Source organism: Corvus moneduloides, chromosome 2 (genome assembly GCF_009650955.1).
Source record: "Corvus moneduloides isolate bCorMon1 chromosome 2, bCorMon1.pri, whole genome shotgun sequence".
NCBI classification, from domain to species: Eukaryota; Metazoa; Chordata; class Aves; order Passeriformes; family Corvidae; genus Corvus; species Corvus moneduloides.
In genome coordinates, this window is record NC_045477.1 from 26977347 (window position 1) to 26990573 (window position 13227).

Consider the following 13227-nt stretch of genomic DNA (forward strand, 5'->3'; position numbering starts at 1 on the left):
GCCTCCTTTTATCCCAAACTCCCGGCCGCATGTTGCCCCCTTCCTTTCCCCATTGTCTGAGGTACCAGGAAGGTACAGCCTTCCCGAACCGCCTATCACATCTTCCCCCCTCGAACCTACTGTTTTATCCCAAAGCTCAGAAACTCAGGCTTGTGCAGACCCTTGTGGGTTTCAGGAGCCAAACTGCCTGGGCTCTGCAACAAACCTGCTGCCCAAAGTTAGTAGCGACATTAAGGCCAATTTCAAAGACATTAACACCCATACCTTCACCCATCGAATTGTTTGTAAAGACATTAACTTTCCTCTCAGTTGTTTTTCCTGGGAAAGGAAAGATGTTAAAAGTATTAAATTTGACTCATTGGGGAAGGCAAAAGGAAACACGTGTTTCAAACATTTAGTTCTAAATACTGCATTTGAAGAAACATCTGTCATCAAAAATTCACCACCTTTCACTTGTACATTCCTGATGCAACAGTTGAGAAAACAATTACTTATTTCTTACTCCAGAAAGAAAAAATAAGATAAACCTCTCCCTAGGCATCCTTCTTATCCTGAAAGACTGGGAAATGTATTTGGAAATGTATTTTGAACTGTAATGACACAATAGCTGCATATTATAGGAGCAAAACCAACTGTGCTTCTTGCATTTTTAAAATAGTGAAATAGTATTTAATAATTTTCTTACAAAATGGTATTTTAAAGGACTGAGTGATCAATAAATTAGAGATAACCTTAAAAAAACCCAAAAAAAGTATCAGGGTTGGTAATAATACGAGTTAGGGCTGCAAGCCCTTGCCTTGCAGAAAGACACTGCGTTTCATTGCAGTTGCGTCGTAGCTTCTGGCTCCTGCAACACAAATTCACTGTTGTTCTTTCTTTACCGAGCAATCTCCTGCTCTGGAAAAGGTCTTATCCCAGTGGCTCTGAAATTATTTTACAGTGAGATGAGGTCTACTCAAAACAGCAGAAACACAAAGTGACTTTACAGCCTCTCTCTGCTCTGACTGTTGTCTTTGTCGTGACGTTTCTTGACTTTAAAATTCTAACAAAATCCATTAGAAGTGTGTTTTTGAGAAAGCATGAGACAGAGTTTAAAATCCCTATTCCGCTTAAAACAGGCATGTTTCATCTCCCCTCTGGAGTGATTCTGTTGCTTCAGTCCTGTTTCCTGGAATCTTTCAATCGACTTCCTGAGGACTGTGGTCTCTTTGATGAAGGAAAACCTCCAGTCTTGGAGTCCCACAGTATTAGTGATTGGAAGGGTGCTGCCTAAGGAAAGGAAAACAGCCCCTGTTGAATTTAGATCATGTCAGGGTTGCTTTTTTAGGTATATGTCTTTTTGCAGATTCTTCCAGTTCTGCAGCTAATCAAATAATTATTTTTTGTGAACAGCCCACTTTTTTTTAAGGCTCAACATGTCACTGGTAAATGATGCTTTTTCTGGTTAGAATTCTTTATAGTGGGGCTTTCTTCTCCTTTCTTCTTCATGCCCATGTGAGTTTTTCTGCTCTTTTACAATCAGATGTCTCCTGTCTTTTTCCTTCCTAACTCCATATTTTCTTACACGTGATCTGTGACTGTCTCCTCACACTCTGTATCGGTCATTGCTTTAGCGGCAGCATTCTGCGGCGTCTGGGAATGTCTGTGGTAAATGTTGCCCGGGTTTGAGGAAGCTCTTGTATTGTCATGATACAGTTATATATGCTCCTCTATGCAGATATTACCTTATTTTTGGCTTCCTGGTATGTTTTCTATTGATGTATTTGATGATAGGTCGTGTTAGTGGCAAATGAAACAACAAAGGAGAGGAGCTCAACTTAGCACTCATACTGACGGCTTGTGAAGGGAAGGGCTGGGAATTTCATGATGTCCTCTTCCTCTACAACTTTTTCACTGACTCAGAAGTATTCAATTCTGGAATATTTTCTGCATTTTTTAATCAATGCCTTGATTTCACAAATGATCCAAATGACCTATCACCAGGGGAAGGGTTCCCTTTCCTGTGTCCCAGCGCCGGGAGCAGCAGCAGCACTAGGGGCAGGCGGGGGTCCCACAGGTGGCTCTTGGGGGTCGCCGTGGGGGGCGGCGCTCTCGCCTCGCTCCTCGTTAGTATAGTGGTGAGTATCCCCGCCTGTCACGCGGGAGACCGGGGTTCGATTCCCCGACGGGGAGGTGGCAATGCCTTTTATACCTCCCGCCACACCCCCGTCCGCGGCGTGGCCGGAAGAAGGGAGAGAGGGAAGCGTCGAGAACGGCTCCTCCGAAGCGTGGCGGAGCGTTTCGGCGGGGCTGCTGCCCCGCCGGGAGGTCCGCGTCCGTGTGCACGGTGCAGCCCTGCCGAACCGCTCCGCGCCGTCGGTAACTGCTGCCCGCGCACCGGAGGACGGAGCAGGAAGAGAAAAACGAAAGGTTTGAGAGTCTCAATATTTTAGGAGTGCTTGTTATCCCGGTTAGTGCCCTTGCTGCTCTGCCACGGCTGCGTGAAACCAGCCGAGGCAGTGTCTAGGAAGAGCCATCGCAGTATTGCTGCAGATTTGCCCTCGGGTCCTGGAACTGCCTCAGCTGCTTGTACTTGGAAGGGCATGCGTAAGTTGGCCGGTTAGCTCAGTTGGTTAGAGCGTGGTGCTAATAACGCCAAGGTCGCGGGTTCGATCCCCGTACGGGCCAGGTCTGTGGTTTTTTTTTCCCCTTGGAGGCGAGGAGATCGCTGATTTAGCAGAATATCACTTTATTTTGTTATAGGGGCGGAGTGGTAACACGGAAAGGAACGCGGTACCCCGCAGCAGGAAGCTTGACGTAGGCCGTCATGGGCGGACAGCGAGAGCGAGCTGGGCCGGCGCGTCTCCTCGTCCTGCCCGGGCACAGGGCCAGGCCAGCCGCCACCCGCACGCCGGGAACCCGCGGCAGGTGAGGTGCTACCACGTGGCGGCGGCGAGACGGGAGTCACTCATCCCACTCCTCGTTAGTATAGTGGTTAGTATCCCCGCCTGTCACGCGGGAGACCGGGGTTCGATTCCCCGACGGGGAGGCGGAGTTGGTGCTTTTTTTTCTCTCGAGACAGGGAGATGGAACCCGCCGCCCACTTTTTTTTCCCTATCGAGTCCTCATCCTCAGCGAAGTTCGTGCTGGGAGACACGACAATCAGTCCAAAGCTGGGAGCAGCGTGAAGGGATAGGTGGATGCCTTAGGTCAGGACGCCCAGCAGCGTCCTGATCCACCACTGACTTCCTTGGCAATGGAGCTGGCTGGAGCAGTTCTGTTCTGATGTCACGATTGCAGCACAGATGCTCAATGCTGATTTTCTCCTCAGACAGCCACCTTTCTGTTCTCATGCGGTAAGAGTGGGACCTCAACCCACATTCTCCCAGATACTGATCAGCCAAGTCATGCTGCACATCTTAAACCATTTCCCCCCTCAACAATTAATAGGACAACACCAAAATACATGTGATTAAGTACCACCTTTTCCACAGCTTCCCAAAAGGACAGATTAGGGTTTAAATCATATCAAATATTCCCTTTATTCTTTTAAAAAACATTTTTAAGCATCCCAACGTTTTATAAGGGTAAGCAGTGCTATTGAGGCACAGATAATGGTTTCATTTCCCTGAACACATCACAGTAGTTTGCAATTTTGCAGTCAACCAATCAGCTGAAGAAGTTCTAAAGCATGCAGAGTAGTAGCCCTGTGAGGCCTTCACCAGTCCTTCACAAGGCAGCAGCAACAGGGGGTGACAACATTAGCCCATCAGTCTAAAAGAATGAGTTCACACATTTGCAAGTTCTAACAAGTCTACCACATAATTAAGGCACGAGGTAAGAGTATAAATAGACGCACTGAAACACCACAGAACAGCAGTTTGAATGGGCTGGTTTGCAGGCATTCCTGTACTCTCAGAATGGCTCAGTGCAAACAATCCATCTTCTTCATGATCCGTGTCAGTGCACCCAGTCTTTGGGATTTCGCAGAACCTCCAGGATTTCTGCTTCTTTGGAGCTCTCTGGCGGGGTGTGCATGTACTCCCACCTGCAAGGAGAGGGGAAACTCACTCAGTCCAGCTGGCAGCCCCTTCTTCTGCACCAGGCTCTGTTTGGACTGGAGTTGCCTTTTCTAAGGATGCTAAGCTACGTACACAAGTTGCTATCTTGGCTCAGATAACAGATATGGTTACAAATCACAAATTCAATTTGTTCAGTAAACACAAATAACAGCGCCACCAGAGGAGAGGGGAGCAACGTTAGCTTCATCTTTTACCAACTTCTGAAAAGGCTGGAAGGACAAGGAAAAAGGAAAGAGCAGTGCCCTGTTCCCCACAAAGAATGCAGGTTTATTTGCAAAATCTTTTAGCAGTCTCTTGTGACACAGTAGTATCACAAGGAAGATGAATAAGAAAAGGAACCCACAGAATTCTGACAGTGAGGACACAAGACCTTTTCCCAGAATCTGAACTAGAAGCTCTACAAGTCTTTGTTGAATCTTGGTTTTAAAGGTGATGAAAGATCCCTTTTTCTCATTGAAAAGGCAATTGAAAGAGGCACAACAGAGAAAGGAAAGTGTCAGCAGTCACTGAGAGATGGGTACATTCTTTTTCCATTTTTCCCCTAGGAATGACCCATATGCTGTGAAGTGAGCTAGTTACATTGATGAAAAAGAGCAAACCCAGACAAGCCCAGAAATGTAATCAAAACACAGGAGCATGCTACACCACCACGTCAGGGACACATCTGGTGTTGTCAGTGGGATGAACGTATATGGTGAGAACAGCACTGCCTTCATGGTTACGGGGTAGCAGACAGTTTTCCTAGCAGAGGGAGGTCACTAGTGAACTTTATGGAATTCATGATAGGGTCTGTACTACTCAGCATACCCAAAAGCAACCTGAAAGTGGGAATAAACAATAAATGACAGAGTTTGCTGGTGTTGCAAGAGTAAGCAAGATGGGTTAAAACCTAAAAGGGCAGTTAAAAACAGTATTGAGCCAAGCAACTGAGCAGTAAAATGGCAGGTGAAATTCACTGTTGATTGATGGGAAGTGATGGACACAGAAAAAATGTGCACACAGATTGAGTTAGATTTTATTGCCCAGGAAAGACCTTGGCATTGTAACAGTTGTATGAAAAAGCCAGCTCAATGCTGAACAGCAGTCAAAACCAGCAAACAGAATATTAGGATTATGAAAGAAAAATGAATTAAATCATTATGCCACTGTATAAGTCAGTGGCACATCTGCATCTTGCATACAAATATGCAGCTTACGTTGTCTATTCCTTATCCCCAGTTCAGAAAGGGCACAGAAAACTTAAGCCTAGAGAAAGTGGCCCAAGTATGAAACAACAACTGCACAAAAAAAAAAAAAACAGAGCAGGACTTGTCAGCCTGGAAAATAGACAATGAAAAAACCCCAGAAGCCTGTAAAATAAAAACTGTTATGGAGAAAATGAACAGGAAGAAAATCATGTTACTCAGTGAAAAGTCAGATGAAGTCATCAGGTTCAAGCAGAAAACAAAAAGCACTTTTTCACACAACACAGAGTTAAACTGTGGACCTCCTTGCCACACATTTATCAGGACTGCCAGAAACTCTCATGGTTTCTAAGAGCTACTAAACAAAAACCCATGAAGCGAGGAGAAGAAATCTATCAAGAGGAACTAAGCACAAAAACCATAGGTTTTTTGGCCAGAAAATCTCTATGCCACACTACTGGCAACTAGGTGAGTGCAGCAGACCAGAGAAGCATCTGCATTTGCAGAATAGAGAACTTTACATGTCCAGTTCTTGTATCAGGCATGAACTTGCCACTGTTAAGAGACTGGACACCAGGAGAGACCTTTGATTTAATGCTATGAAGTAATTTACTAAGAACAGTGCCTACTGCAACCCCACATAACTACACCCTTACCTTGCAGTCAGTGGCAAAGACATAAGAATGCTTTCGATTCTTGATCCTGGTGTCAGGAGGCCAAACTTTGTACCTCTGTCATAAACCAAGTTGAACTCTACATACCTATGGGAATGAAGAGATGCAACAGAAAAAAACCAAGCTAATTAGCAGAAGTTGGTAGTGTTTTCTTCAACTGGCAGACCTCAAAAAAAAAATCAGTCTGTCTTTCTGCTGTGTTGGGGTCAACTGTTCTTTAGCATCCTCTGCATAGGAATGCAGGTATGACCTTGTCAATCCACAGAGCTCAGGAAGAAGTGACCTCAGCTAAGAGACTGGAGCAGGCAAACTGTTCAAAGGAGAGCATTCTGCAGGCTCCTATGCTGTACTGTACTTTTCCCAGGCCTCAGCCCTGCTGGCAAGGTTGACACCACATTTACCTTGGTTATTCTCTTCTTTGTGGGGGTGTCAGACATAAAGAAGGGCCTTAAAGGTACTGAAAATAACCAGAGGAAAAATTCTACTGTGCAGTCCTCCGTGCTGAAGGACACATAAGCAGCAAGGTCAGGAAAGTATTTTCTGTTTCTTGGGGAGATCTGGAAAGCAGCAGAAGTCAGATAGCTTCAGAGTGCTGGCTGGGACCTGTAAGTGATGAAATACACCATTTTCTGTTCCCAGCATAGGAACAGAACTGTGACAATTCATCAGGGATTATCTTAATAGCCAGTACAGAGGTGTTTGCACTTAAAGATACAGGAAGGGAAAAGCTCTTATCCATTTGCAGAAATGGAAAGCTTTACATAGCCCAATAACCTGTGAACAGACCCAGGGAAATAGGCAGGCCTCAAGAGCTGGTCCTGGCTGCAACTTAGAAAAGCTCCTCCCCCTTTTAAACTTTGCTGTTTGTTAAATCCCATCAACAGACTGGATCCTGAAAGCCCAGTGGTCCCAGGAACAGTCCCACCAGATCAAGGACGCTTGCTTATCTGACCAATGGCTGCAGGCCAGTGATCTGAACTTGAGTGCTTACACTTTTCCATGCCAGTCTCACAGATTTCTCTGCAATACAGGCAGAAACTAAAGACTCTAGTTAAGCACAAAGCACATGTAATCTCATTTCTCCATATGCTCCCACAATCACAGGACGTGGAGAACAGAGTACAACTGTACTGACCAATGTACTTAAGCTTTTGCAGCAGTAACAGTTGGTCACATTAACCAGCATCCTCCAAAGTCTTTTACAGTAACCTTGGACCATGCCAGATAATAAAAAAATCCAATCCTCTGTATTCCTTTACAGGAATCCTTAATTCCTTTACAGGAGTTTCAGTGCCAAGATCAGATGGAATAAATATGTACGTAAGGAGCTGAAAGTACTCAAGTACAGTCATTTCCTGACTTTGTGGGGTGTTGCTTTATTACTGAATAGGAAGTACCATTCCCTCACCCTTAGCTCCTCATGTGACAAGGCAGCCCTATATCCAGTATCTCTGGGCTGCAGGAGAGGGCAGGATTCAGGACACCAAGCACACCCAAACCCCTCTGCCTGTTACACAGCAGAAGCTTCTCTTGATTTTTGACGGAGTTGGAAAGAAACTGTGGCGTTTTGTTTGGGTTGTTTGTGTTGCAACATGGGAGAGTGGGAAATGCCTTCTTTGCACCCTCTTCAGCAATCTAGCGCTGGATTTCAGAATTAGTTCTATGTACAAAAATACTGAAATTCTTGGTGAGCTTTTTTGGCCATACAACAGGACATAAACTTGTAACCATGAAGAACTAGCTCAAATTTTTTTCTTGCCAGCACAGTCCACCTCCTATGGATACTTTTGCTCCTTCGGTACTCACCGTCCTCTCCGAAGCTGTTGCCATAGCTTTTCCTCTGGTGTGAAGGAGTCATGGCAGTGCTTTTTCACAATGGGAATGTAACAAGGCACGACAGCTTTGGCACAACTCTTTACAAACTGGAATGCTTCCTCCTTGGAGGGAGAGTCCATATCGTCAAAGAATATGCCTCCAATCCCTCTTCGCTCACCACGGTGCTTGATATAGAAGTAGTCATCACACCTAGAAGCAGCATCAGATGATTACTAATATGGTCCACAGCATTCAAAGAAAGAAGAGAACTCCAAACAGCTGCATGTGAAATACTGACCACAAGTCAGTTCCTGCAGGGCTGGGTGCCCCACTGCTTCACTGACCTCCGAGAACCAGGATGGTGCAGCACCACCTGGAAAGCACTCCCGTGTCACTTGCAGTAAAAGCTCTGATTAAATGGTCTCTGTGAAGCTACACATCACCACACAGCCGCTGAACACCATGGCAGATGCGTGCGTCCATGTGGATCAATCCAGTCCACATCCTCTACCTACTCAGAACAGGGACATCTGATTTCAAAACTTTCAAAACTAAGGGCTCTTGATAGATTTAATTCCCAGCATTATAGGTACTTCCCAAATTATTTGGACAGCTTTCATATGAACTCAAACTTGAAAAAGAATCACTTTATTCTCTTTGCCACTCAAGTAAAACAATTTTCTTCATCAAAACAAAAGTAATCTAAGGTGCCAAGACCAGATAAGAAAGCAACTGTCACAGTACCCTTTCTTGAAAAAAGGCTTTTTAACAGTTAAAACTTGGAAGATGGAGTCATTATAGCAGTGGCTTTTCATGACTCATGTTTAAGTTTATAAAGTAAGGGTATGAATAAGTATATGTAAGTAAGTAAAGTAAGTATATGAGTAAGGGCAGCTTATCCTACTATAGGAAAGCAATTAATCTCTTTTGTATTTATGGGGAATATTTAGTTGTGAAATCACCTAACTTAACCGACTTAACCCTATCTTGCTTATAAGTCTTTGCTTGGGCATGCAAGTCTTCACATGGAGGAGAAAGCAAAGGGAAATAGGAAGCAGAAACCATCAACATCAAGAAAACCTTGCTTTCCTTTAGGACTAGTTTTCCATACAGGACCACTTTTCCATATATCCACAATCATTCTCAAGCATTATATATGGCATGGCTGTAACAAAGGAGACATGGAGATGGAACAGATAACCTATGCTATTTTTTTATTCACTGGGATGATCAGTGGTTTTTATATTGTGATAGCAGGAAGAGTTAGGAAAAAATGCTGAGTCAGAAACATAAAAGAGAATAAGCCTGACAAAAATCTTAAACCTAGATCAGGTAGACAATGTAGTAAATGTAATAACTTTTATCTTTTAGAAAAGTGGGAAAAAGTCTCCTACCCCCTGCAGCTGGCATTGCTAGCCAACTTAGACTGCAAAGAACCTGACCATTAAGGCAGATTCTCTAAACTACCATGCAAAAAATCCTCAGAGAACAAGACTGTAATCTCAAGGCTCTAAGATGTGTCTCTCTACTAAGTGGTTGCCACCCAAACTATAACACCCACTTTATCTCCTGTCCTCAGACAAGAGCTAGTAGCTTACAAAAGGGTACCCCCACCTTCCTGCATGCACAGCTTGTGGCAGATAGGATTTATCACACACAGAGCAGCAAGTTCCCACTTAATAGTGGAGGATCCCATCACTTGTATCTCTCAGCTCAAAAAGAACATTCAAAGTTTGCATCTTAGAAAAGAAGCTGTTGAATTCCCAGTGAATGTGTCACCAGGGAAAAAAAACACAGCTTCATCAAATGATGAAGATTCTACATTAAGGACATGGTCCTTTACTTACCTGGAAACTAGGAAAAAAAAAGAAAAAAAAAAGTCCGTGAAGGCCAGACTGAAGGCAGAAAAACAAAAGTGGGATTTTTCAGAACTGCACTGATGGGCCAAGAGCTCATACTGAATCATGCACATTTACCATGAGGTCACTGTAAACAGAATTTGTGCAAGTGCAGGAGGCAGAAGTCTTGTCCTAGTTTAACACAAGGGACTAAAAGGAATTCTAAGCTGCATACTGCAACAAAATCTTGAAGAGTCAGCTTGGTTTTTCTTTGGGCTATAGACTTACGATCCTAGTTGTCAGCCATCTGATTTGAAAAATCCAGGATTCTGTAAATAAGATACTTCTTCAGACAACATTTTGGCCCAGTACACTTCTGATTTTCATTAGGGGCTTTCTGATACTTTTCAAAAGGCAGCAGAACCTACAGTTCCTAGCATACATTTAACTGCCAACGTCCAGTGCTGCTTTCTGCTCCCCCCAAGCACATCTCCCCACATACCATTTCTTGTACTTGGGATACAGCTTTGGATCATGCTTGTCACAGGCTTCTTTCAGAGTCTTGTGAAAATGAACGGCATCCTCTTCATTCAGGTAAGTTGGAGTGAGGTCAGTTCCACCACCAAACCACCACTGTTTAGTTCCTATAGCAGAAGTAAACAGCAACATTTTTCTTTCAAACTTCAGAACAGCAACATGTTGCTAGTGGTTCATCAAGAACCAACAACTACTTTTACAATACAAAACAAAATCATTTTTCAGTGGTGTCCCTAAACTTCAACAGTGAAAGATTTGACTATAAGGTAGCATGATGATAAGTGACTTCAGGTAAAGATGAAACAAACTTCAAAGGAGTGAAAACCATTTTGGACCACTGATCCTGACTACAGGATGGCAGTTTCACAAGATGGGCTGGTGACTCTTGGCGCAGCTGGGAGCAAACCTGCACTGGTTCTCGATCTCTTACCCCAGCCATGCATTCACTTCTTTTGTGCAGAGTCACACATTTCATACATTCCTCACTGGATTATAATCCTTACCATCTGCTTCTTCAATTTCAAAGTATCTGTAGTTGAAGTGCATGGTTGGAACATGAGGGTTCTTTGGATGGATAACAGAGCTCACACCCATGGCGCAAAAAGGCAGCTTCCCTAGATAAAAAGATGCACAGAGAAAGCCCTTCAGTTTTTCAATAAACTTCACTTGTTATCATTTAAGGAACATCACTATTTTCCCTTAGGCTCCAAACCACAACAGGAAAATGTCTCATGTTGGGTTGCCATAATTATTAATCAGTGGGCAATTTACTTCTCATCCATACACTTCTGTGCACTTAATTAAACTCCTTCTTTGGTATCTGTTCTAAAATGTGACAATACTTTGGAGAACCCACTAAATGAAGACCACTTAAAACATAAGGCACTGCTAAGGCTTTCTGCCACCCCCAGTCCTCACAGTTACCCTTTGCTACACCAACGTGCATTGAGTCCTCTTTAGCCTTCAGGTGGTGTTGGTCTTCTCCACCTCTTTGGTACATTATTCCTGCACTGTTTCACTGTTGAGCTACAGCGTCATTATTGAGAAACCACCGGTGCCTACAATACACTCCTTATAGCAGCAAGACAGAGGAAGAAGCACTCCGGAACCTGGCTTTTTAGGGATATGACAGTCCACCTGTCAGGCTTACTGATTAGAAATCACTGATACAAATGAAAACCTTTGAGCTTTAATCAGTCTGGCCTTCCTCATGTTCTGCTCAAATGCCAGGTTGCTTTCAGAGTACCTGCATGGGAATACTCAGGTGAACACGTTCCGGTTCCCTATCCCAACTGCCCGCTGGACTCCTTACCGTCCTTGGCCTTCAAGGATTTCCCCCTGCTCCGCATCTGCCGCGCTGCCTCCTCGGACAGGAGCCCGGACACGACGGACACGTTCACACCCGCCTTCTCGAAGACCTCGCCATCCTGCAGCACGCAGCTGATGCCGCCTCCGCCTGCCAACGCCAGGCTCCAGGTCAGGGTCACCGAAGGGTGACCGAGCCCGGGGTGCCGGTGTCCGCGGTCTCCCCCGCGGCTCCCCCGTACCTTCCTTCCTTTCCCAGCTGTCAACGGCGAAGGAGGCGCCGGGGTCCAAGGCGGTCAGGGCGCGACACACCTCCGCCTGCGTCTCCATGATGAGCAGCTCCATGCGGCTCCGCAGCTCCCGCCGCCGCCGCCGCAGCTCCCGCAGCCCGCTCACCGGCGGCGCCATGAACCGCTGCCGCAGCTCCTTCTCCTCCTCGTCCTCCCGGGCCGCCGCCAGCGCGGCTTGCCGCCGCCACAGCCCCAGCGCCAGCGCCAGCCCCAGCCCGCCCAGCTGTCCCCGCGGCCGCCAGCGCGGCCCGCCGCGCCCCCCGGCCCGCCGGCCCCGACGGCGCGGAGCCCAGCGCCCGGGCAAAGGCGAGGGCGGGCGGACCGCGGGCGGCCCCGCGGAACAGGCGCGCTGCCGCCATGACCGGCACCGGCGCCGCAGTGCCGGTGGGGCGGAGCCGGGGCGGGGCGGGGCGGAGCCGGGGCGGGGCGGGGGCCGCGCCGGGTATGAACGTGTGTCAGCACACGGAATCGATTAGGTGGGAAAGCACCGCTGACATCGTTCAGTCCGGTCTGTCATCTGTCACTACATTGTCAGCTAGACCATGGCACTGACTGCCACGTCCAGTCTTTCTTCAAACATCTCCAGGGACGGTGACTCCACTACCTCCCTGGGCGTTCTAATCCAATGTCTAATCACCGTTTCTGTGAAGAAATTCTTCCTAATGTCAACCTAAACCTCCCCTGGTACAGCTTAAGGCTATGTCCTCTCATCATGTCACTGGTTGCCTGGAATAGAGTAATCCCCACCTAGCTACAACCTCCTATTAGGTAGTTGTAGAGAGTGATAAGGTAACCCCTGAGCCTCCTTTTCTTCAGGCTGAACAACCTCAGCTCGCTCAGCAGCTCTTCATAAGACTTGTGCTCCAGACCCTTCACCAGCTCCATTGCTCTTCTTTGGATCTGCTCCAGTACCTCAATGTCCTTCCTGAAATGAGGAGCCCGGAACTGGACACAGTATTTCAGGTGTGGCCTCACCAGTGCTGAGTACAGAGCAAGAATCACTTCCCTAGTCCTGCTGGCCACACTATTTCTAAACAGGAGGCCATTGGCACACAGCTGGCTTGTACACGTCTGTATAAGAAAGCCAATCCACACTGGGTGCTGTGAAAGAGTGCAAGCATCCCATAACTCTCCCATCTTGGTGCCCCTGGATCTTGGCTGTCTGTTGCATGTGGGTGCCATGATGGATGCAGCACTCAGGTGCCACACCTCGCCTGGTGTAGCTTTGGGAGAGGGGGCTGTACTGTCCTTGTGCCTGTAAAACATCTCTGCATACTGCTTACAAGTAACCTGGTATTGTTGATGGAGCTACGTGGGGCTGCAGGGTCGTCATGTGAGTAATGGCTTGTACAGGGCCAGGGATCACTGGAATAGGGGTAAAGTTGTATTTTACTGAGCTGTCCTGTGAACCATGTGGGATTGTTCTCCTGTGTAGGGCATTTCTGGTTTTGTACTCACAGTAATGAGCTTTTAGAACCTGACTAGTTTGTGGCACCACCAGTTTAGTGCAATAGGAATATTTC

The 13227-nt window shown here is 46.3% G+C and overlaps 2 protein-coding genes and 3 non-coding genes across 5 annotated transcripts in view; 4 read left to right on the forward strand and 1 right to left on the reverse strand.

Moving 5' to 3' along the window:
- The window catches only part of LOC116439297, a 5530-nt gene extending 1699 nt beyond the window's left edge, over positions 1-3831 (forward strand). Inside the window, exon 2 of the mRNA XM_032098627.1 lies at positions 2743-3831. Within this exon, the coding sequence (XP_031954518.1) occupies positions 2743-3213 (471 nt within the window). The 3' untranslated portion in view covers positions 3214-3831. The remainder of the gene's footprint in view (positions 1-2742) is intronic.
- TRNAD-GUC lies at positions 2101-2172 on the forward strand. The gene has a single exon. It is a non-coding gene; the product is annotated as a tRNA-Asp (tRNA).
- TRNAI-AAU lies at positions 2594-2667 on the forward strand. The gene has a single exon. It is a non-coding gene; the product is annotated as a tRNA-Ile (tRNA).
- On the forward strand, positions 2957-3028 carry TRNAD-GUC. Its single transcript has one exon. It is a non-coding gene; the product is annotated as a tRNA-Asp (tRNA).
- CPOX (coproporphyrinogen oxidase) lies at positions 3503-12093 on the reverse strand (the record flags this gene model as incomplete). The annotated part of the gene is given in 8 exon segments (XM_032099890.1): positions 3503-4027; positions 5902-6006; positions 7726-7944; positions 10075-10216; positions 10613-10723; positions 11422-11565; positions 11657-11967; positions 11969-12093. Coding segments are annotated over 8 exon segments (1245 nt in total), but the record flags the coding sequence as incomplete, so codon positions are not given.
- Positions 12094-13227: the final 1134 nt, after the last annotated feature.